Consider the following 25807-nt stretch of genomic DNA (forward strand, 5'->3'; position numbering starts at 1 on the left):
CAGAGAAGAGATAGCAGCGCAGGAGGCCTCTCTGGTCCGGTCACAAGCCATATCCACACACTTTATCGGCAAAAGGAATGTTGTTTGGCCTAAGGAGACTCCAGCTTTCATGTTGTAATTAGGGAAGCCTTCCTCAGCAAGACTGAGGGGACTTTAGGGGAGTACTTAGATCCCTGAAAACTTCCATTCCCTTGAGCCTTTAGGTACAAAGGTTTTCCCTAGCTGACCATCTCTGAGGCACTGTACTTTCCCAAGGGCTTAGTACAGTGCTTGCACCCATTAAGTACTCAATTAACGACACTGATCAATTGACTGGCCATCATCCAAAACTTACCGCCGCAAAAACCAAAGAGAAGGAGCGAGTGCTAGTGGGTTAACAACAGCCAGATCTTTTCCAGGGTGGACAACCTAGCACACCTCCCCGCTCCCCCCGCCTCCGTCCCCCATGATATTTGCCAGCAGCCCCCACCTCATGATCCCTGCTGTGGGACCTTGGGCTCTGGACCTCAGTTTCCTCATCTGTAGACTGGGGATGAGATACCTGTCCTCCCTCCCGCTTTAACCGTGAGCCTCTTACGGCACAAGCACTGTAGCTGCTTATCCACCCCAGCACTTAGCACAGAGTAAGTGATTCATAAACGCCATAATTTTTCTTGATACGACCTTGCACAAGCTTGCACAGATAGGACACTTAAATGCTCGTGTCAGCAAGGGAGACAACTAATCTACAGATAGGGTTTCCACTTTTTTTTTTAGGGTATTTGTTAGGCGCTTACTATGTGCCAGGCGGGGCACTGGGGCATTAAATATATTTGCACATGAGATGCCAACCCAAAAACTGATAAATTTTTCCTCACGCTCCCATTAAAGAGAAGAATGCAGTGACACCATCACCTTCACCAATAAATCAAGGGAAGGCAGGGAATGATGATGAAGTCGGCCGATCTATATTGGGAAAATGGGGGTGCGTCCAGCAGCCTGTGTACATAGGTGGTGTGGCGGGAATCGACTTTGAAGATCCAGAGGAATCAATCAATCGTGTTTATTGAGTGCTTACAGTAGAAACAAGGGATTCCACCAAGGATTCTGATGGGATTTATCACGGGGAGACAGAGTGCTGGGGAACTGACAGAGAGGGAGCTAGAGCCACTTTAGGGTTAGAAAAAGAAGATACCTTCACCTCATGTGCACAGGAAGATTTAACTAGTCTGTCCTTGAAAGGATAATGACAGCAGTGGTTGTGGCTATTAGTTCCAACTCAGCGTCATGGTCAGAGTATTTTGGCTTCAAATGAGTCATCCCGTCTGTGGCTTTCTCTTGCTGATACTTCCCTAGCAACCCACACTAAAGTTCGATGGCTTCGAAATCTGCTTTAATGTGTCCTTGGAATACATCTTTGGGACCGATAAGGCCCTTTCCTCAGAAAGGTTTTTGAGAGGGGCCAGGCTTTTCGAAGGAGGAGCTCCTCTCTCCCACCAGCCAACCCACTTAGTCTTTTTGTTTGTTTTTATGGTATTTGTTGAGCGCTATGTGCCAGGCACCATACTAAGCGCTGGGGTAGATACAAGCTAGTCAGGCTGGACACAGTCCCTGTCCAACATGGGGCTCACAGTCTAAATCCCCATTTTTTAGAGATGAGGTAACTGAGGCTCAGAGAAGTCAAATGACTTGACCAAGGTCACACAGGAGACAAGTGTCAGAGGCAGGATTAGAACCCAAGTCCTCCTGATTTCCAAGCCCATGTTCTATCCTGCTGCTTCTCATAGTTAGTCAACTGATGAGGAGGACCCACAAACACAAGAGGAGAAAACAAGGGACAACGAGGACACTGACCACAGCTGATTATGTTCAAAACTAATCTTCAGGGCAAGAGAATTAGTGTCTAGAAAGACATCCTACCCAATGTCTACTCAACCGGGAAGGGCTCCAGGGTCACTGGGAAAGCCAACCTTCCGATCAAACCTTCCACCATGGTGCAGGCAACTGGGGGTAGCTGGGAGAGGGGGCTAGGGCTGAGAAGAGGGTTAAATAGTTTTTACATTAGTTTCAGCCAGGGCTGAAAGCGGTCCCTGCTGCTTCTCCCCATGAAGCTCTCAGAGGTTATTAAAAGACCATAAATTCCCTGAAACTGGACCAAATTTGGCAGCTAGACCAATGAACATGTACGTCTTTCACTGTCAGCCAGCTCGCTCCCTGGCCTGCAAACGCTGACCTGGACCTCCATCCCCACTCCCCGCCAGCCCCCCTTGAGGGTTTCCCCAGAGAGTTTGGCTCGGGAGGGAGACAAGGATGCCAATCCTCATTACTGTAAGTCACCAAGCCACTTTCTTGGGCTCTGCCACTTGTCTGCTGTGTGATCTTGCACAAATCGTTTAACTTCTCTGGGCCTCAGTTACCTCATCTGTAAAATGGGGATTGAGAAGGTGAGCCCCAAGTTGGACAGGGACTGTGTCCCACCCGATTTGCTTGTACCACCCCTACTGCTTAGAAAAGGGCTTGACACATAGTAAGTGCCCAACAAATATCATTGTTGTTGTTATTATATTATCCCAGCTTCACCGCCTTTCTGCTACGTGACCTTGGGCAAGTCGCTTCACTTCTCTGGCTCTCACTTTCCTCAATAAAATGGGGATTCCACACCTATTGTCCCTCTTCCCCTCCTCAAACTGTGAGCCCGACAAAGGACCAAGACCGTGGCTAATCTGATCATCTTCTACCTATCCCAGCATTTAGTACAGTTCTTGGCACATAAGTAGGGCTTAACAAATACCATAATTATTATTGCTTTGGACCCAAGAAGCAGTGTGGCCTGGTGGATAGAGCAAGGGCCTGGGAGTACAAAGGATATGGGTTCTAATCCCAGATCCGCCAAATGTCTGCCGAGGGACCTTGGGTAAGTCACTTCATTTCTCTGTGCCTCAAATACCTCATCTGTAAAATGGGGATTAAGACTGTGAGCCCCACAAGGGACTGTGCCCCACTGGATTTGCTTGTATCCACCCCAGTGTTTAGAAAAGTGTCTGGTGCAGAGTAAGCACTTAAATACCACAGTTATTATCAGTGGTAGCAGATTTGTCTTAAACAGGGGTCTGTGTCTGTTTTGAAACCTGCTTTTTAGCCAGTGCCCTGACCTTGGCAAAGCCTTTGCTCTGACTGAAGACCTCCCCTTTCTCCAGATTCTTGCCTGCCAGTCTGGTCCTGCAGTCCTGCAGTGGGGCCTTCCAAAAAAAGACCCCATTATATCCTCCGATCTATGATTTATTTGCCACACAAGTACTTGGGACCTTAGTACCAAAAGAAATCCAAATGAACAAGTTGAAAAATTTGTTCCGCCTGACTGTAAGTACCTAGAGGTCAGGATTTCGGTACTGTACTCTTTCAAGTGCTTCAAACAGTGCTCTGCCCACAGGAGGAGCTCAAAGGAGCAGGTCTCCCCATTTCAACTGCAAGCTCCTTGAGGGTCAGGGTACTGAACCTACTCTACTGTCCCATAGAGGGGAGTTGGTGCTCGGTAATTACTGAGGGCGATGATCCCTCACCCAGTGTTTCTAGGTCTCACAATTCGGGGGCCCCGAGATCATCATCAGTACAGTGCTCTGCACACAGTAAGTGCTCAATAAATATAACGGAATGAATGATTGGGGTGATAAAGGACCGAGTGAATCGGTCTCACCACTGGCTCAATTGCTCACTAACCTAACGCATCCTCTTCCCAGACGAATACATGCTCATTCGCCACAAACCCACCAAATGCTCAGAAAGGAAGTCGTTTCCTAGTTCTTGTTTATGAAACGCAGAAATGGTATTTCCCTGCAATAACCAGGCGAAAGGGTGGGCTTGGGCAATGCTCTGAACCAGGGGAGAGGGCAAGGATTGCTATGCTAAATTGGCAGCTGGTATGAACTCCGGGGACTGGGGCGGTCGTGAGGGGCCTCAGAACCCACACCTACGAAGTAGCTTTTGGCTGGTGAGGAAATGGAGTCTTACTTGACCCCCTTCCTTTTGAAAGGATTGTCAGTAATTGCAGACATGGAAATGAAGTCTTACTAGACCCATTTCTTCTGCAAAAGTTGTCAGTAATTGAGGTCATTTTTCAGTGCTATGTGCCAACCGTTGAGATAGATTCACGATAAATCGGGTTGTTCACAGTCTAAGGGGGAGCGAGAATGCTTTCTGAATCCCCATCTGAGATGAGGAAATGGAAGTGACTTGCCCCAGGTCACCCGGTGGAAAGGTGGCAGAACCGGGATTAGAACCTAGGTCCTCTGTCTCCCAGGCCCTTGCCACTAATAATAATAATGTTGGTATGTGTTAAGCGCTTACTATGTGCAGAGCACTGCTCTAAGTGCTGGGGTAGATACAGGGTAATCAGGTTGCCCCACGTGGGGCTCACAGTCTTAATCCCCATTTTACAGATGAGGTAACTGAGAAACAGAGAAGTTAAGTGACTTGCCCACAGTCACACAGCTGAGAAGTGGCAGAGCTGGGATTCGAACCCATGACCTCTGACTCCCAAGCCCGTGCTCTTTCCCCTGAGCCACGCTGCTTCCCCACTAGGTCACAGTGTCAAGCGCTGGGCAGCTTGGTTTGGATAGGAAGCTATTTGGGAAGCTATGAGCTGTCTATGTACAGTATTTGTTAAGGGCTTACTATGTGCCAGGCACTTTATTAAGTGATGGAGTGGAATCCAGCAATGCTTAGTACAGTGCTTGGCACAGAGTGGGCTTTTAACAAACACCCCAATTATTTACTATTACTACCGGGAGAGAACAATACAGAAAGCAGGCACGACCCCTTCCCTCAAGGAATAATAATAATAATAATAATAATGTTGGTATTTGTTAAGCGCTTACTATGTGCAGAGCACTGTTCTAAGCGCTGGGGTAGACACAGGGGAATCAGGTTGCCCCATGTGGGGCTCACAGTCTTAATCCCCATTTTACAGATGAGGTAACTGAGGCCCAGAGAAGTGAAGTGACTTGCCCACAGCCACACAGCTGACAAGTGGCAGAGCTGGGATTCGAACTCATGACCTCCGACTCCAAAGCCCTTGCTCTTTCAACTGAGCCACGCTGCTTCTCTGAATTTACAATCCAGCAGACGAGACGCATTAAAATAAAAGACAGGTAGGGCTGCCAAAAAAAGAAGTCTCCGAGAGGACTATCTGGAAAGGTCTCACTCATAAAACAAGTGTTATTAGCATTAGAATTCCTAAATGTTGGTTAGACCAGTCCAGCGCCACTCATGATGCACTGCTCAACCACCGCTCACGAGTGGCTTATTGAAAGTTTTGTGTTCTTCGGTCTAGCTTGCTCTTCCCTCTCCAAGGAAGCCCAGAAGCCTGGCTTACGGAACGGACGGAAAAAGAACCCCAGTAAATCTTACAAAGCCCTTCTCTGTTTGAGGGGACCCTCGCATTCGCTGCCCCCGACTCACCCTGCATCATGCTCCGATAGGCGGTGTCTGTGATGGCATAGATATGAGGGGGCATCTCATGCCTCTTCTTCCCTTTGTACATTTCCACGATCTCTTCAGAGTAGATGGGTAGGTTCTTGTAAGGGTTGATGACCACACAGAAGAGGCCTGAATAGGTCTGAAGAAAAAAAAATAAAAGCAAATGAGAAGGATTTTCATAAAGTCTATTTGATCCTCAGCAGCATGCCGGTTTTGCCAAAAATTTCCAACCAGATACGTTCTGCCAAAGACCGAAAAAAAAGAGAGCTGAGCAAGAAGTGGGAAGCCGGAACCAGGCAAGAGATTGCCAGTCACCAGTGGCATTCATTGAGCGCTTACCACGTGCACAGCACTGTACTGAGCGCTTGGGAGAGTACAATACAACCGGGTTGGTTGGGCACACTCCCTGTCTTCAAGGAAGCAGCATGGTGTAGTGGATAGAGCGAGGATCTGGGAGTCAAAAGGACCTGAGTTCTAGTTCTGCAGCTTGTCTGCTGAGTTACCTTAGGTAAGTCACTTCACTTCTCTGTGCCCCAGCTCCCTCATCCATAAAATGGCGATTAAGACTGTGAGTCCCATGTGGGACATGGACTGAGTCCAACCTGCTCACCTTGTACCTACCCCAGTGCTTAGTACAGTGCCTGGCACATAGTAAACGCTTAACCAATACCATAAAAAGAAAAAAAAAAAGGACTTTCCAGTCCAGAGGAGTCAGGACCATTCTTCCTCGCTGCAACTTTCCACTTTCTTCGGCCTACCGAAGGTCTGCCCACCAGCTTCCATGTCTCTGAAGTTTGCGCTAAGTTCCCATCCTGCCGCTGCCAGGCAGCGGCAGTCCATAAAACTGGTCAGTCGGTGCTGATGGTGAGCACACCGAAGTTCCCAGACCGGTGCTCTCTACACAACATCCTCTACTGAGGTGCCTGGTCTTGACATCTATTGGTAGCTGGTGTGCTTCAGGGTGTCTATCCAAAAGTGCACGTGTAGGGTGCAGTGAGCCAACCATTTAGGGGGAATCAGAAGGACCCGAGTTCTAATTCCAGCTCCATCACTTGTCTGCTGGGTGACCTTGGACAAGTCACTTCTCTGTGCCTAGTTACCTCATCTGGAAAATGGAGAGTAAGACTATGAACCCCAGGCGGGACAAGGACTGCGTCTGACCTGACTAGCTTGTATCTACCCCAACGGCTTGATAAGAGTGCCTGGCACATAGTAAGCACTTAGATATCACAATTATTATTATGAGTATATTACCATGCTCCTGATTGATTACTAGATACTGCTATGGGGCAGGTTTTGAAAGTGGACCCTTTGTCCCTCTAAACTGAGGTGAATCCAAGCTGACAATGGGCAACTCTTTTTTCCTCCCCGTTCTGCAGCTCTACTAGCCTAGGGAAAACACTGTTTTCTGCTTGAGGAAGTTCACCAAACACTAATCCTGGACAGGATGGGAGACCCCGTGCTAATCCTCTGAAGTTCCCTATTTGCTCCTGGTGGTTCATTTCCTGGAGATTTTTCTACCCCGTGGCTTGTCACCACCTCTTCTTTTCAGCAAAATCAATCCCTCAATGCACCAAAGGTATTCATTGAGCCCTTACTATGTGCAGAGCTCTGTGCTGAGCACTCGGGAGAGTACGAAACAACAGTTAGCAGATACGTTCCCTGCCCATAACGGGCTTATAGTCTTGAGTGCAAATGCTTAGCAATCTGCGATGGAGCACCAGCCCTTCCCTCTATACCACAGGGAGGAGTACAGTTTAGCGGATGGAGTACGGGCCTGGGAGTGCGAGCACCTGGGTTCTAATCCCGGCTCCGCCACTTGGCTGCTATGTAACTTTGGGCAAGTCACTTCTCTGTGCCTCGGTTTCCTCAACTGTAAAATGGGGGTTCAATACCTGTTCTATCTCCTTCTTAGACTGTAAGCCCCCATGTGGGACAGGAACTGTATCCAACCTGATACGAGTCCAAACTTGTATCTATCCCTAGCACCGAGTGCTTGGTAAGTGACCAGTTAAATACCCATTTCTATTATTATGGCCAGAACTAGACAAGATCTCCACGGGGAGGTAGAGTCTTCATCATTTCTAGACTGTAAGACAGGGAATGTGCCTACTAATTCTGTTGTATTGTGCTCTCCGAAGCACTCAGTACACTGCTCAGGAAGCACTCAAATACGGTTGATTGATCTTAAGTAGCTGGCTCTTCCCCTGCAGCACAGAAGTCTTGGGTACTTGGCAAGGTCCAGCTGAAGGTAGTTTGGAAGTGTACTGTACTCCCCCAAGCGCTTAGTACTGCACTCTGCACACACTAAGCGCTCGAATATGACTGACTGAATGAATGGAATTCTTAATTCAAGAGAGCAACTGAGCTGGGAATTGAACAAGTCAAAAGATGAGAGCGTTTCTTCTCTTTGGATTAGAAAACGCTGGGTGGTCAATTGCCTGTACTACCGGGAATACACTGGCCATTTGTTTTCTGCCCCGCACCGCCTCTTTCGCAAGGGGCCAGGAGATCACAATGGCAAAGATGATGAAATTTGGTTATTCAAGCTTAGTCACACCCAGGAGGATTCTGGGGCCTGAGTGACAGCATTGAGAGCTTCTCAAAAGAGTAGAGGGGAACTCCTGGAAACTCGGGACTGTGAAGTTGCCGGTTTGGGCTTCTAGGTTTGGGGTCAACTTCTCATAGAGATGGGTGGCGGTGCAGTGTGCGGTGAGTAGGGTTTTGCTGGGTTTTTTAAGAGGGGGTTGCATTGGCAATGAAGAATCTCAAGGCCAATCCCTTGCCCGCATCTTTCCTTAGGCGTAGAACTTCCTTCCCTTTCCCATTCACGCTCTCCCCACCCTCAAAACCCTCCAAAAATCACATCACCGCTGATAGGCCTGCCCTGACTAAGCCCTTTATTTCTGTCTAGCCACCCTCCCCTCTGAGTCAACTCTGTGCTTGGCCCTATGCCCCTTAAGCACTTTGACGTTCACCTCAGCCCCACAGCACTTAGTTCCACATCCTTATACTCTCTTTTTTCCCCCAATCTGAAATTTTATCTCACTGCATCTCCTCCCGCAGGCTGAAACAGCCTTGTGGGCAGGGATCACGTCTCCCGACTCTGTACACTGTATTCATTTATCCATCCTATTTATTGAGCGCTTCTGTGTGCAGAGCACTGGACTAAGCGTCTGGAAGAGTACGCTACAAAAGAGTGGATAGACACGTTCCCTGCCCACAAGAAGCTTACAGTCTAGAAGCAGCACGGCATAGTGGATGGAGCACGAGCCGAGGAGTCAGTGGGTCATGGCTTCTAATTCCGACTCTTTCACTTGTTTCCTGCGTGACCTTGGGCAAGTCAATTCACTTTTCTGGGTCTTAGTTACCTCATCTGGAAAATGGGGATTGAGGCCGTGAGCCCCACGGGGGATATGGACTATCCAACCCCATCTGCTTGTATCCATCCCAGTGCTTAGTACAGTGCCTGGCACATAGTATGCGCTTAACTAATACCATAATTAGAGAGGGAGAAGGACACGAATATAAATAATAGAAAAGTACCTAGGTGCTATGGGGCTGAAGAAGGGATGAATAAAGGGTAAAGATCTAGATGCATGGGCAATGCAGAAGGGAGGGGGAGAGGGGGAAATGAGGGCTTTGGCGGCGAAGGCCTCATGGAAGAGGTGTGCTTTTAATAAATCTAACTGTACTTTTCCAAGGTCTTAGTCCAGGGCTCCGCATAGAATAAGTGCCCAATAAATACTCCGCATACAGTAAGTGTCCAATAAATACCACTGATTGGTTGATTGGGGTCATCTGGGTCCCATGGACCATGTTGCCAAAGAAGCACCGGACTGGACGGACGCCGTAGGGAGACTTTTTTCCCCAGCATGGAATTTCACGGGGACGCAACTCTCCCGCAAAGGTAAAACAGGGTGAGGATGGCCTGCTTGGAGAAGCAGCACAGCCTAGGATAGAGCACGGGCCTGGGAATCAGGTCATGGGTTCTAATCCCAGCTCTGTCACCTGTCAGATGGGTGACCTTGGGCAAGTCACTTCACTTCTCTGGGCCTCAGTTCTCTCATCTGTAAATCGGGGATGAAGACTGAGCCCCATGTGGGGCAGGGACCGTGTCCAACCTAATTACCCTGTATCAACCCCAGCGCTTAAAACAGTGCCTGGCACATAGTAAGCGCTTTTAAGGTGCTTTTACACCATAAAAAAAAAAAGGAAAAAGCTAAGAGGTTCCCACGCTCCTTTTTGCACGGGAGAAAGCAATCCGGCTCAGCCCAGCAGGCAGAGCTGGAGACTGAAGCTCAGGTGGGTGGAGGGAAGGAGGCTCAGCTATTCAGTGAGTCACTCTCACTTCTCCCCTCTGGCGAGGCCTGGATATGAACAGAGGCTTTACTCCTACACTGGGCCCACGAGGGATCACGGACTTATAGAGGCCCTTTTTGTTTCAGGCCACCCCCCTCTAGGGCCACCGCGGCTCCGAATTAGTCTCACCTCCCACAGTGCCCGGCAGCCGGCTCTTCATAAAAGCTCACGAGGTAAGAGTTTTGAATTTGTTAAGAGGCAGGCTGTGGCGGAGAGGAGAGGCTGAAAAGAAGCCGGCTGGTGAAGGCCGAGTCGTTTCTTTCTCAAACAACTGGTGGTCCCCCTAGCAGGACAGTTTCATATACAAATTGAGCTCTCTAGCAGAACTAAGACCTTTCTGTATTGAAAATGGGAAGATCCCCGGGGAGCAGAGCTCGCTGCAGAGCTCTCTGCACCAAAGAAAAAGAACATTCGTGTTGAACAGACTGTTCTAAGCCCAGGAGGAAAGGGAAGGACAGAAATCCCCCCTCAAGGACTAGAACCCTTCCTCCCTCTCAACCAACTTCCGGAGAAGCAGCGTGGATAGAGCGCGGGTTTGGGCGACTGAGGACAGGACGTGGGTTCTAACCTCGGCTCCTCCGCTTACCTGCTGTGTAACTTTGGGCAAGTCCCTTCATTTCCCTGTGTCTCGGTTCCCTCATCTGACAAATGGGGATTTAATACCTGTTCTCCCTACCCAGTCCCTTAGTACAGTGCTAGGCACATAGTAAACACTTAAATCCAATTATTATTAAAATTGGGATTCAATACCTGATCTCCCTCCTACTGCGAGCCCATTTAGACTGTAAGCCTGTCACTTAGACTGTGAGCCCGTCTTTGGGCAGGGATTGTCTCTATCTGTTGCCGAATTGTACATCCCAAGCGCTTAGTACAGTTCTCTGCACAGTGTAAGCGCTCAATAAATATGTTTGAATGAATGAATACTGTGAGCCCCAAGGGGAGCAGGGACTAAGTCCAACCCAATAAACTTCTATCTGCCCCAGCACTTTTGTTTTGATGTCTCTCTCCCCCCTTCCAGACTGTGAGCCCATTGTGGGCTGGGATTGTCTCTATTTGGACTTTACAGGCACTTAGTAGTACAGTGATCTAAAACCAGTAAGCACTCAATAAATACAACTGAATGAACAGTGCTTATAAACACAGTTAGCGCTTAAATACCATTAAAAAAAAATGTATTGCATGCTGGAATCAAAAGAAGATAATCAGTCCCAGCCCCACCTGGGGCTCACAATTTGGACCCCATCACTCACTTTTATAATCAGTGCCCAGTAGTTACAAGGTAGAAGTCCAAGTTGAAGTCAAAGGGGCATAAAGCCTTCAAAAATCAGCTACTAGCTCCATCCTGGCAGAAAATCCCTCAAGAACTAGCTGTCTCCCTCAAGAGAAGCACTGTGGTCTAGTGGCTAGAGAATGGGCCTGTGAGCTGGAAGGACCTAATCCCAGATCCTCTACTTGTCTGCTGTGGGACTTGGGCAAATCACTTCACTCCTCTGGGACTCAGTTACCTCATCTGTACAATGAGGATTAAGACTGTGAGCCCCATGTGGGACAGGGACTGTGTCCAATCTAATTATCTTGGATCTAACCCTATGTATAAAAAGTATCTGGTATATAGTAAGCACTTAGCAAATATTTAAAAAAAAAAAAAAAAAAAAGACCCAAAGCCATTCCTTTAGCTCCAGAACACCAAATAATGCTTTTGGTCTCTGCTACGGGTAAAGGGTGAGCAGTCCAAATTGAAAAACAGGAAACCATTTCTTAATCCATACCATTAAAAAAAAAAAATGACTTCAGGATTTGAATTTCCATCAGGCCCTCAGACTAATGTCCTCTGTTCTGGGAAAGTCTGTTTTGCTGGAGTCAGACCTTCTTAGCTCAGCCCCAGGATCCTTACAAGACTATGAGAAGCAGAAACAGAAGCAAGTTGGACACAGTCCCTGTCCCATGTGGGGCTCACAGTCTTAATTTTCATTTTACAGATGAAGGAACTGAGGAAGTGAAGTGATTTGTCCAGGGTCACAATGCAGACAAGTGGAGGAGCCAGGATTAGAACCCAGGTCCTTCTGACTCCCAGGCCCGTGCTCTATCCACTAGATCATGCTGCTTCTCTATTTATTAATCATCATCATTATTAATGGCATTTATTGAGTGCTTTCTATGTGCAAAGCTCTGTACTATGTGCTTGAGATAGTACAACAGAGTGGTAAGATACGCTCCTTGCCCACAACAAGCTTCCAGTCTAGAGGGAGCAGAGGGTCAGCCCACCAAAAGCTGCAAGAATTAGCTTTTCCCACTCCCTCTCCCCACCGACTAATAGGGACTCTCTCTGCCAATCCCACCCGTGGTGGGGAAGGATCATGGCGAAGTGGATAGAGCACGGGCCTGGGAGTCAGAAGGTCATGGGTTCTAATCCCAGCTCTGCCACCTGTCTGCTGGGTGACCTTGGGCAAATCACTTCACTTCTCTGGGCTTCAGTTGCCTCATCTGTAAAATGGGGACTGAGACTGTGAGCCCCATGTGGAACAGGGACTGTGTCAAACCTGATTTGCTTGTATCCACCCCAGCGCTTAGTACAGTGCCTAGCACATAGTAAGCACTCAAAAAATACCGTAATTATTATGATTATGCAACTCTACATGTCATTGCTGGCCCAACCCATCCTACCTTTTCTCCAGTGACACTTTGTTTCCAAAATCATTCACAGTCAACCCAAGGAAACAGCAAGGTTTGTAACAAGTAGAATTCCCAGACCATAATAATAACTGTGGCATTTTTAAGTGCTTCCTATATGCCACGCATTGTAATAATAATGTTGGCATTTGTTAAGTGCTTACTATGTGCCAAGCACTGTTCTAAGCGCTGGGGGGTTACAAGGTGATGAGGTTGTCCCACATGGGGCTCACAGTCTTCATCTCCCATTTTGCAGATGAGGGAATTGAGGCCCAGAGAAGTGAAGTGACTTGCCCAAAGTCACACAGCTGACAAGCGGCAGAGCTGGGATTTGAACCCATGACCTCTGACTCCCAAGCCCGGGCTCTTTCCACTGAGCCACGCTGCTTCTCTACTAAGCTCTGGGGTAGATCCACGATAATAAGGTCCCTCACGGGGCTTGCAGTCTAAGCAGGAGGGAGAATGGGTATTGAATCCCCATTTTGCATGAGACAAAGAGAAAGTGAAGTGACTTGTCCAAGGTCTCACAGCAGTGGCAGAGCTGTGATTAGAACTCAGGTCCTTTGACTCCTAAGCCTATGCTCTTTCCACTAGGCCACACTGTTTCCTAGGAGGTGGTTTTCAGCCTGGGTTTAGTAACACATGATCATTTAGTCCAGTCGAGCACACAGAAGTTGCTTGGCAACTCCCAGCTCAAGGGTGGAATCCAATCCAGCTCGTTGAGCTTCCAGCCCCACAACACTTTTGTCCATAACCGTAATTCATTTATTTATATTAATGTCTCTCTCCCCCTCTAGCCTGTATGCTCCCTGTGGGCAGGGAATGTGCCTGTCACCTTGTACTCTCTCAAGCACTTAGTACACGACTCTGCATGCAGTTAAGCGCTCAATAAATACGACTGATACAGAACGTGTCCACTATCTTTTGTATTATACTCTCCCAAGCCCTTAGAACAGCTCTCTGCACACACTAAATGCTCAATAAATACCACTGATTAACTGGCCCACTCAGTAGAGAAGCAGAGTGGCTTAGTTGAATGAGCATGAGTTTGGGAATCAGAGGTTGTGAGTTCTAACCCCAGCTCCATCACTTGTCAGCTGGGTGACTTTGGGCAAGTCACTTAACTTCTCTGTGCCTCAGTTACCTCATCTGTATTAATGGGGATTAAGACTATGAGCCCCTCGTGGGACAACCTGAATAAACTTGTAGCTACTCCAGTGCTTAGAACAGTGCTTGGCAAATAGTAAGCACTCTACCCCAGCGCTTAGAACAGTGCTCTGCACATAGTAAGCGCTTAACAAATACCAACATTATTATTATTAACGAAAGCCATCATTATTATGATTCTTTATTTCTGGTGGCCCATAGAAAGAGCCAGGAGAGACAGGCCTATAACCATGTGTTCCTGTAGGCCCACCAGAGCTGCCAAAAGAAGCAGGCCCCATTAGAGGCCTGGTCATGCCTGTGGGCTGTGAGGTGACGTGACCTGGCATGGTCAGTGAGCTTAAATCACGTACCACGGACACTACATTAGACTGGCTGGCACCTTGGATAAATTAATTCAAATTCAAGAAGACCCTTGACATGGGATGGAAAAAACAGTCCACAGATTGAAAAAAAAAATCAAACAGGGTCACATGCACAGTTAATTCACTTAGGGTGGAAAATCAAATTCCAGAAAATTCAAGATGGGGCAGGACTGGATTGCACAAGTTCAGCAAATATACGAAAGATTTCAAATCCCAATGGACTTCACAGTGTCATGCTTTAAATATCACTGTTAATTCAAGGGCCTATGAATAGCTTAGTACTGTGCTTTATGCACGATAAGTGCTCAATAAATATTCATTCATTCATTCAATAGTATTCATTGAGCGCTGACTATGTGCAGAGCACTGGACTAAGCGCTTGGAATGTACAAATCGGTAACAGATAGAGACAGTCCTTGCCCTTTGATGCTTACAGTCTAATCGGGGGAGACAGACAGACAAGAACAATAGCAATAAATAGAATCAAGGGATGAACATCTCATTAAAACAACAGCAAATAGAATCAAGGTGATTAATTCAAGATTGAATTAATAGGAATTTAAGACGTAGGATCCACAAAGTCATCCTCTGTTGATCCTCAGGGTCCATCAGTTCTATGAAGGCACTGAGGGACCCCATAGTTTGAGTTTTGAGGGGAGAATTCCTAGCTGAACAGAGATTTTGAAGTATATTCTAGAGAAGGAGCAGAGGAGACCAATAAAAAGCAATTAACGGTTTGGAAGACTGGCCCCATGAGGAAAGGCTAAAGGAGCTGGGTTTGCTTAACCTACAGAAGAGTGGCCTGAAGATGATTTAATTATGGAGTTTCTCAGTATTCAGTGGGAGTTCAAGTATCACAGTGTTCAGTTTCAAAGGACAGACCCAAAAGTTAAATTACAGCAGGAGGGAATTAGGGCTGATTTCAGGAAGAACTTCCTGGCCAAAGGTGGTAAGCCACTGGCCCTGGATACCAAGGGACACGGGGGTGTCATCTTTCGTGGGTCTTTTTTTTTTCCCCTTCACGGATAACAGACTCCTTATCTTTCTGAGACAATACAAGCTCAGTCCACTCAACTGGCTTATTAGCGGCCCCTACCAGCACTACTCTGTTCCAGGAGTATTTTTAGTAGTAGTAAAAAAGGAATTTATTAAGTGTGCAGAATACTGAACTAAGCGCTGGGAGAGAACACACAGTTGAGAATTAGACTCGGCCCCTTAGCTTCTGCTAAATTTACTATGGGGAAGATATTTGGCCAACTCTGCTTTCTTGTACTCTCCCAAGTGCTTAGTACAGTGCTCTGCACATAGTAAACACTCAATAAATATGATAATGATTGGAATAGGGCCCTGTCTTTTTGCAGATCTGAAGGCAGGGTGGAAGTTGAGAGGTGAAGAATCACCTCGGAGCACAAAGCAGCATGGCCTAGTGGAAAAACCACGAGTCTGGGAGTCAGAGGACCTGGGTTCTAATCCGGTTCTGCCACTTGCCTATGGTGTGAACCTTGGGCAAGTCACTTAACTTTGCTGGGCCTCAGTTCATTCCTCTGCAAAGTGGGAATTCAATACCTCCTCTCCCTCAGACCGTCAGCCCCAAGTCGGATCCAATTATTTTGTATCTACCACAGTGCTTAGTACAATGTTCGGTACATAGTAAGCACTTAACAAATGCCATTATTATTACTATTGTTATTAGGACAGGGTAGAGATTTATGAAAGGAGCAATGAACCTGGAGGGAAATCCTCCCCAGATAGGGCAGTCCCTTCACTGAGGTTCTAGATGTGGTGTGGTGTGGCGAGGTGCCCGTCAAACGGCAGGGACTGTATCTGTTGCCGACTTGTTCATTCCAAGTGCTTAGTACAGTGCTCTGCACATAGTAAGTGCTCAATAAATACTATTGAATGAATGAATGAATGGGGAGGGGGAGGAAAGAAAAGCCAGATGTTCGCTGTACTCATAAAAGTCATTCTCCTCTTATTTAGTTTGGTTTGTAACTGGCTTCCTGTTTACTGCCTTTGGATGCTTTTGGCTCCATGGAGTGAAAAGTTAATGCTATTCAAAACATTCCACCCAGGCATTTAAATGCCAAAGTTCAAGAATTTAACCACAGCATTCCTTGAAGTGTCCCCTTCTCTACCAAAGGGCCTCAACCCTCCAGTGACCACTGCCAGAGGGAGAGGGCAGAGAGGTTAATACGTCCGTAGGCAAAGGGTGGTGTCCACCATGGCCCAAAAAGCCCCTGGGGATAACCGGACATCGGCTCTAAGAGGGGGGACGGTGCAAACTTACGTAGATGAGGCCCGAGTAGTATCTCTCCTTCAGGTTGTGCAAGACCGAGGCCTCGTTCAGACAGGTGAGCTCCGCCATATCCTCCACCTTGGAGAACTTTGGGGGGTTCATCTTCTGGATGTCATCCTTGTTCACCTTGATCTTCTTGCCATTCTCCACCAGCTCCACCGTGGCCTCCTCGCCCACTTCCTCTTTCAGACTGGCAGGCTCAAACCCATTCTTCTCCGAAGGGACCCACACCAACTTCTTGGCCGCCCAGTCGGCCTGAGCCAGGGGGTTATTGATGAAGTTTTTATCCACATAGAGGTACTTGTCGGCAGCTTGCTGAGCCATTGTGATTTACAGCCAGGACCTGCCAGAGGGACGGGGAAGGGTGGAGGAGGAGGAGGGAGAGAAGAGGAAGGAAAAAAAAATGGAAGTTAAAAACTGCAGCACCATAATTATTGAAACTCACTCACTCAGTTCTTAACCTAAGGGAACACCAGCAAACATAGCTGGACAGGTTTCCATTCCTGAATCTTTGAAGGCAAGGAATATTTTACACCTGATGAAGAAGAGTCAGGTTCAAATCCAAAGAAGGCCCGGATGCCTGGAAAATACCATACAAGTCTTAATGGGTGAATAATGAGAAGCACCATGGCCTAATGGATTAGAGCACAGGCCCGGGAGTCTGGAAGACCTGGGTTCTAATCCCGGTTCCTCCGCTTGTCTGTTGTGTGATCTTGGGCAAGTCGCTTCACTCCTCTGTTGCCTCAGTTCCCTCACCTACGAAATGGGAGTTAAGACTGCAATCCCCATGTGGGACAGGGACTGTGTCCAACCTGATTAGCTTGGAACTACCCCAGTGCCCAGTACAGTGTCTGCCTAGTAAGTGCTTAACAAAAACCATCAAAAAAAATAGATCCTATAACTACAGCTCACAGCAGAAGTACCCACTACCATTCCCCATTACCAACTCCAAGAGACACCTGGGAGTTTGTGGTAAAATTTCTTTGAGTTTTCTGTAATGGATCCAACTCATTATCTGCAGAATTAAAGGGTTCATTCACTGCATCTTTACAATGAAGCAGCGTGGCCTACTGGATAAAGCACAGACCTGGAAGTCAGAAAGACCTGGGTTCTAATCCTGGCTGTGCCAACCGTCTGCTCTGGGACCCATGGGCGAGTCACTTTTCTTCTCTGGGCCTCAATTACCTCACCTGTAAAATGGGAATTGAGACTGCAAGCCCCATGTGGAACATGTACAGCGTCCTACCTGATTAGCTTGGCTCTACCCCAGCACTTAGTACAGTGTCTGGCACACAGTAAGTGCTTAACAAATACCATTTAAAAAAAAAAAAAAGGAAGGAAGTCTCTGGTTGAGAACGAAGGAGGGGCCGAGGGACCCCGGGTCTGACACTTGAAGATCAAGAAGCAGCACGTCAGACTCGCCTGGCATTCTCTCGTCCGTACCTGCCGTGTTCACGCTGAGGGACGGAATGCCAACCATCCAAGTACTCTTCTGATCTCGAGGGTGAGGGGTAAGTTGTGAACGCCTTGAGGCTACAGATCACATCTACTTACTCTATTGCTCTTACTCTTCTTACAGTCCCTCTAGGCTGTAGGCTTCTTGTGGGCAGGGAACCGGTCTTTCAACTGTTATATTCTACTATCCCACGCACTTAGTACGGTGCGCTGCACACAGTAAGCGCTCAATAAATGCCCCTAATTGATTATTACTGGGGAAGCAGCGTGGCTCAGTGGAAAGAGCCTGGGCTTTGGAGTCAGAGGTCATGGGTTCGACTCCCAGCTCTGCCACTTGTCAGCTGTGTGACTGTGGGCAAGTCACTTAACTTCTCTGTGCCTCAGTGACCTCATCTGTAAAATGAGGATTAACTGTGAGCCTCATGTGGGACGACCTGATTACCCTGTATCTACCCCAGCGCTTAGAACAGTGCTCTGCACATAGTAAGCGCTTAACAAATACCAACATTATTATTATTGTTGTACTCTCCCAAGTGCTTAGTACAGCGCTCTCAATCAACTGTATGTACTGAGCACTTACAGTGTGCAGAGCACTGTCTCGGGAAAAAAAAAACCCTAATGGAGCATGGATTGTTCTGAGCAAACTGGATGCAGCTAAAGGAATAATTGACATCCTCACTTTGGGTGAGAGCCAATGGTTTAATGATTGAAAATACTGCAGACTTGAGAGCGATTCCCGCCCCACCCCCCATCCCACCTCCCAATGATCCATGCCACAAAATCTCATCCCAGAGAACTAAATTCATGATAGAACCATACTCCCGGATACATTCCCCCTCACCAAGGACAGTTATCGTCTCTCCATTGCTAAGAGACTGACCGTCCCACCCAGTAATACTCCAGAGTTCTTGTCCTGGGGAGAATTTCAGGAGTCTTGGGATAAATGTTTCTAAATTCAATGGGAACTCTTATGCCAAGGAGGCTAGAAGCTTAACACGGAAGTGACAGGAGGGATCGCCTAATTAGCCAAAGGAGGGATCCAACATGTTTCTTATCTAAGCTCCTTAATGGCTTCCAGATAAAAGAGAAGATTCCAGTTACATATCCACATCCCAAGGAGGAAATGTTTGTTTTCCAAGCACCCACCTTTCTTTTCCAAAAAGGAACTTCCCAATCAGATGTACACAGTGGGAATAGGAGGGAAGGGCTCTCTAAATGACTTCCCAGCAGGTAATTTTGTTTACAGTCCTCCTGCAAATAGTCTTAAACTCTGCAGAGACTCCCAGGAGGGCAGAGGGCTGAATCCCATCCCCCCACCCCCCAAAAAAGGACAGAATTAAGACGAGTTTCTGCGACAAGCCCATCGGGTCCCAAAGGTCCCTCGTCTTAGCAAGGGACAGAGCGGACACTGCTGGAACAGAGGGGAAAGCCAGCACCAAGGGGCTTCTGCAAAGGTGCAGAGAAGTTTCTTCTAGCTTGGTTTCATTTTTATGGTATTTGTTAAGAGCTTATTAGGGGTCAGGCCCTGTACTAAGGGCTGGGGTACATACAAGATAATGAAGTTGGACACAGTCCAGGTCCAACATGGAACTCAAAGTCTACATCCCCATTTTATAGATGAGGGAAATGGGGTCCAGAGAAATGACTTGCCTAAGGTCCCACAGCAGACAAGTGGCAGAGCCAGAATTAGAACCCAGGTCCTCCCGACTCCCAGGACCATGCTCTAGCCACTAGGTCACGCTGCTTCTCTCCTGAGGACTGGGGTGATTGTGAGGCCGGGGACACTCTGCCAATAGGCCTCAAACAGGGCAATTCTGAGCAACTATTCAACAGCAGAAAGGTCCGGGATTTAAATATCCATCTCACTCTCAAATTGTCAATTCACATTATGGTCATTTCAACCCCTGTAGGAGATGATGATCATCATAATGAGGATGATGATGACAATAATAATAATGGTGGTGGGTTTTGTTAAGCAGCGTGGCTCAGTGGAAAGAGCCTGGGCTTCGGAATCAGAGGTCATGGGTTCGACTCCCGGCTCTGCCACTTGTCAGCTGTGTGACTGTGGGCAAGTCACTTCACTTCTCTGTGCCTCAGTTACCTCACCTGTAAAATGGGGATTAACTGTGAGCCTCACGTGGGACAACCTGATTACCGTGTATCTACCCCAGAGCTTAGAACAGTGCTCTGCACATAGTAAGCGCTTAACAAATACCAACAATATTATTATTATTATTATTATTAAGCATTTACTGTGTGCCAAGCTCTGTACTAAGTGCTGGAGTAGATGCAATGACATCAGATCGGACACAGTCCCTGTCCCGCATGGAGCTCAGAGTCTAAAGGAGAGGAAGAACAAGCATTTAATCCCTATTTTACAGATGACAAGCAATGTGGCCTAGTGGATAGAGCACAGGCCTGGGTGTCCGAAGGCCCTGGGTTCCAAACCTGGCTCCGCCACTTATCTACTGTGGGACCTTGGGCAAGCCACTCTACTTCTCTGGGCCTCAGTTACTTCATCTGTAAAACAGGAATTAAGACTGCAAGCTTGGAAGACATAGGACTGTGTCCAACCTGATTAGGTTGTATCTACCCCAACTCTTAGAACTGTGCCTGGAACATAGTAAGTGTGTAACAAAGACCATTACAAAAAAAAAAAAAAAAAAAAGAGGAAACAGGCACAGAATGGCTAAGACTTGTTCACTGTCCCAGAGCAGGCAAGGGGCAGAACCAAGACTAGAACTCAGGTCTTCTGACTCCCTTATTTTTGTTTTATAAATTTATTTTTAAATTATTTTTTGTAAATTTATTCTGAGGCACCCAATAGAGTCGATATCAACACTCTGTGACTAGAAAGCAGGCAAGTACTCTTTTGTCCCTCCTGCCAGGGTGGAAAAAAGTCAATGAGATTACAGCCCCGGACCTACTCAGACTATCACTCTCAGCCTGGTCATCAGAAGCCCCGGATTTGCTGATAATTCTGTTGGATTGTACTCTCCCAAGTGCTTAGCACAGTGCCCTGCCCATAGTAAGTGCTTGATAAATACCATTTATTGATGATAAAGTCAGGAGCCTAACCGGATTCAAAAATCACCTCTGGCAATAGACACCACTAACGCTTCAGGGTAAGGCACCCATCCTAAAAAGCTGATTACATGGGATGCCATAAAAACATTCCAACCCGATAACAGAAGTCCCTGACCAAATATACCCCACCTAAGGACACTGGTTGGAATAATATTTGTTCCAGATCGTTAAAGAGATTCCTCGAATCTAAAGTCTAAACACAAGCTGCATGACCTAGTGGTTAGAACATGGGCCTGGGCAGAAGAAGGACCTGGGTTCTAATCCCAGCTCCAACCCTCGTCTCCTGTGTGTCAAGCAAGCTACTTTACTTCCCTGTGCCTCAGTTACCTTATCTATAAATGGGGATCGAGTGTGAGCCACATGTGGGACATGGACTGTGTCCAAACCGATTAGGTGGTATCCACCCCAGAGCTTAGAACAGTGCCCGGGGAATAGTAAGTGCTTAACAAATACCATTAAAAAAAAAATGAGGAAACGGGCACAGAACGGTTAAGTGATTTGCTTATATTGATCCTAGCGCTTAGTACAATGCATAATACACAGAACTTAAATACCGGTATTATAATTTTTTTAAATTATTATTAAAGTCATCCTCCCAGCAATGGAGCAGGCCTCCTTCCAGCACCCAAGAGAACTAACCCCTTTGACCAGATCTTGGGGAACAAGGCAAAACAGATCCTAAATGTGGGTAGGGGTGTGAAAAGAAGAATGCTCACTAACGGACAACTTCTGCTTCACAGAAGCCCACAAACCACACTCTAAAACGAGAGCTCTCCGGGGCCAAGGACATAGCTTAACGATTCGGTTTTGCCGAGTTTGACGTAGTCTCCGAGCAGCGCCAAAATCAATACGCTGCTCTCGACTGCCCCCGGGACGGCAGATTTCAGAGCGATGATGGGGTTTCTAGCGGACGTTGGCTGGGGGAATTCACCGAACTCTCAGATTTCAAGACTCCCCCTCAACCCCCGAGCAACTCAGATCCTCCCGGAGCTGGGATGGAGCGAGAGACCGGAAGCGGGTGCCGGGAATCTAGGGAGCCGACTGCATGGGTGGCCTTGGGCGAGCCGCTCAAACCCAAATGAGGAAAGAGATCCAGAGTAGTTAATGCTTAACCAACTCAAGGATTCGGGTGGATTAACCAGCCACTGGAGAGAGCATTAGAAAAAATAAAGGAAATAGAGGAAACTGATTCTGGTGGGAGGCAACTGGTTCACTGCAAATTCTTTCTCCGTGTCTCAACAGCCCCGATGACCTGCTCAAAACGAGCTGATGAGCACCTGCCGCTTCCATCCCGGCTGGATATCTACACCACCGAATTCCACCCCAAAATCACCAGCCCCCAAATCCTCTCACACAGGAAAGGATTTTGTGAAGCAGGGTGAGGTGGCAGGAGTCCAACAAGCTCGGGGCATCTGATGCAGCTTGCAATGAGTTAAGGGGAGGGGGAAAAAAAATTATTGTATTTGTGATTGTTATCGGTGTTGGCAAGCCAGCAGCTGGACTCTAGCTCCTAGTGCTCAACTTCCTGCAAGTGCAATTCCAACTCCAAGAACTCAAACCGTTGCCTTTTTTGGCCATAATCAAGTAGGACACACCAGAGGCTGGGCACTTTAGCTAAATTAGACATCTCAGGAAATGATGAAACTGAAAGCAACCGGGTTGACCAAAAAGCTCTGCTTTTTATCCAAAATACATAGTTCCTTTACTTGGCTCTTCTACTCCCTTAAATATACAGTTGGGGTTTTTGATCCTTCCTCATACCCTGCAGAGAGTCTTCTTTCATTTTTATTTTTATTTTTGATTGGGAGGGGAGGGCGGCGTCACAGCGATTTCTCCCCCTGTGTAATTAAGCCACAACAAGAGGCCAGCGAATTAGTCAATCCCTCCATTTGTGGGCAAGCGTATCCTTCCCCCTTTGGGGGATGATGCAGGAAACTGAGCCCTTCGATGCAAAGAGCCGAAAACCCAAGAGGTGCAAGCCTCGTTTCCGCACACTGGCTTAAGTGTAGGCGGGTAGAGCTCCCGGGCTGAGTGCTGAGGCCCAGGCAGTGGCAGGAATGGAAATGATTGAATTCATCATTAAATAATTTAACTGCCGACAGGGGCAGGCGGAGCGGGTACGGGTTTCGGCTCCTCCCCCCCGCCCCCGTTCCATCACTGCTCAAGGGTGTAGGTTTCCTTCTCTTTCCAAGCGCCATTTTTGGAAAGCAGTGTGGCCTAGTGAATACAGCCCGGGGCCTTGGGGTCGGGGGGAGGTCAGAAGGACCTGAGTTCTAATTCCAGATCCGCCACTTGTCTGCTATGTGACCTTGGGCAAGCCACTTAACTTCTCTGGGCTTCAGTTACCTCATCTGTAAAATGGGAATTAAGACCGTGAGCCCCACGTAGGATAACCTGATCACCTTGTATCTACCCCAGGGCTTAGAATGGTGCTTGGCACATAGTAAGCATTTAACAAATATTATTATTATTATCAAACCCGGCTCCACCACTTGTCTGCTGTGGGACTTTGGGCAAGTCACTTCACTTCTCTGGGCTTCAAACTGTAAAATGGAGATACCTAGCCTTCCTCCTACTTAGACCATGAGCCCCATGTGGGACAGAGGCTGTCCTAATCAGAATCCTAATCCTAATCAGAACCTGATTAGCTTGTTGTATCTACTCCAGTGCTTAGAACAGTTTGGGACACATAGTAAGCACTTAAACACCATCAGAAAGGGGGAAAAAAAGCCCAACATTTTGACAGAACTCGGTTCCTTCATCTGCGAAAGGGGGATTATGACTGTGAACTCCATATGGGACAGGGACTGTGCCTAATTTAATTAGCTTGCATCTACCCCAGTGCTTAGTACAGTGCCTGGCACATAGTAAGCGCTTAACAAGTACCATTTAAAAAATAAACTAAGAAGTCACTAGCTTTCCTTGATGTTTTCCCTGTGACAGAAGGCAGAATGTCAGCACCAAGTTCACTAGGAACCAAAGGCACAATCACCTTTGTCAGCCAGTCAATCATATTTATTGAGCACTTACTGTGTTCAGAGCACTATACTAAGCTTTTGGGAGAGTGCAATACAACAATCTAACAGACATTCCCTGCCCACAAAGAGCTTACAGTCTAGAGGGGAAGACAGACATTAACATAAAGAAATTACAGATATGTACAGAAGTGCTGTGGGGCTGGGAAGGAGGATGAATACAGGGAGTAAGTCACGGCCGATGAAGAAGGGAGCTGAAGAAAAGGAAAAAAGGGCTTAGTCACGGAAGGCCTCTTGGAGGAAATGTGCCTTCAATTAGGCTTGGAAGTTGGGGTGAGTATTCCTAATGCATAGGGATGAATAACAGAGGCCGCTTCCTAGATGCAGCAAATACATTCGTTTTACCACAGGCTGCTCCAAATGCTATTTTTTAAGCACTTTGGGGCCTGCAAAGTGGGTTGTGGCCAAGTATGCCATTACAAATGCCTTCTGGGAGGCAACTGATGGTTGCAGAAAGCATATTAAACAATAACTAGCAAACGGACATTGGAAGCCCCAAAGTGGGACAGAGATCGGGTCCGACCTGATTAACCTGCATGCGCCTCAGCACTCAGAACAGTGCTTTACCTCATGGTAAGAGCTTAAATACCACAAAAAGAGGGGAGTGGCTGAAGGAAAGTGTCTTAGAGATCAGTCAGTTGTATTTATTGAGCGCTTACTTTGTGCACAGCATTGTACTAAGCACTTGGGAGAGTACAATATAACAACAAACAGACACGTTCTTTGCCCACAATGAGCTTACAGTCTAGACAGATGTTAGATGGAACTCCAAAAGCTGGTTGGGAAGCCCTAAGCAAAGAGTCCAGGGTTCAATTTCAGCACAATCTACAGCAAGCCCGCACTTGGAATCAAACTGTTTACACAAAAATTTAGGAATCTAAGAGGGAAGAGTAACTGAGGCTTTAAACCCTCAAAACAGAAGTGGCAACTAAAACATTTTATTAAGAGCTGGTTATTACACTACACTTGAGAAAGCAGCAAGGCCTAGTGGAAAGACCATGGGCCTGGAATTCAGAAGACCTGGGTTCTAATTCTGGCTCTGCCACTTGTCTGATGTGGGACCTTGGACAAGTCACTTCACTTCTCTGGGCCTAGTTACCTCATCTGTAAAATGGGGATTAAGACTGTGAGCCCCATGTGGGACATGGACTGTGTCCAACTCAATTAGCTTGCATCTACCCCAGCACTCAGTACACTGCCTGGCACATAGGAAGCGCTTAAAAAATACAATTTTAAAAAAATCTGAAACTTTGGGGCTGTTTCAATATCATCTGGATATTAAAATAATAAAAATAATAATAATTGCTAAGTGCTTACTATGTGCCAAGCATTGGAGTAGATACAAGTCAATCAGGTTGGACACAGTCTCTTTCCCACATGGGGCTCACACTCTTAATCCCCATTTTACTCAGATGAAGTAACGGAGTCCCAGAAATGAAGTGCCTTGCCCAAGGTCACACAGAAGACATGTGACAAAGCAGAATTATAACCCAAGTCCTTCCAACTTTCAGGCCTGTAGTCTAGATGCACAGAATCAACCTGATCTAAGACTAATAAGGAAAAAATAAACTGCTGGGCACCAGCTTTCTAAGTTTGTGCTCAAACTGCCCTAAACCCTAAAGTTCTAGAAACAGAAGAGCAAAAAAAAATATAAATAAATCACATACTTCCTATTCCAGCAGCCTGTTCCTTCCATGTTCTCATGCAGAGGAACTTTATGAGAAACTGCAGCTTAGACTTAGCCAGGCCAACCCTTACCGGAGTACGACATACTTTGATTTTCCAGGTTCTTATCATAAGGCAAAGATGCTCAAATTAGAGGTTGATGAACCATTTTAAGATGTATTTTCCAGACTTTGATACGAACCCTCCTCGTGTTACTTGGTAGGGCAGATCTTTCGCCTTGATTCAAATGAATG

At 47.0% G+C, this 25807-nt stretch overlaps 1 protein-coding gene across 2 annotated transcripts in view; it reads right to left on the reverse strand.

Moving 5' to 3' along the window:
• MYH9 (myosin heavy chain 9) overlaps positions 1-25807 on the reverse strand; it is a 101482-nt gene that overhangs the window by 52076 nt on the left and 23599 nt on the right. The window contains exons 1-2 of one of the 2 annotated variants that reach the window (XM_003430574.4): positions 16303-16635; positions 5437-5593 (exon numbers count right to left, since the gene is read on the reverse strand). In XM_003430574.4, the coding sequence (XP_003430622.2) occupies positions 5437-5593; positions 16303-16635 (490 nt within the window). Of the gene's footprint in view, positions 1-5436; positions 5594-16302; positions 16655-25807 lie in introns of those variants that run through there. The other variant, XM_029079304.2, reaches the window with a different exon arrangement.

The sequence above is a fragment of the Ornithorhynchus anatinus genome, chromosome 14, assembly GCF_004115215.2.
Source record: "Ornithorhynchus anatinus isolate Pmale09 chromosome 14, mOrnAna1.pri.v4, whole genome shotgun sequence".
NCBI lineage: Eukaryota > Metazoa > Chordata > Mammalia > Monotremata > Ornithorhynchidae > Ornithorhynchus > Ornithorhynchus anatinus.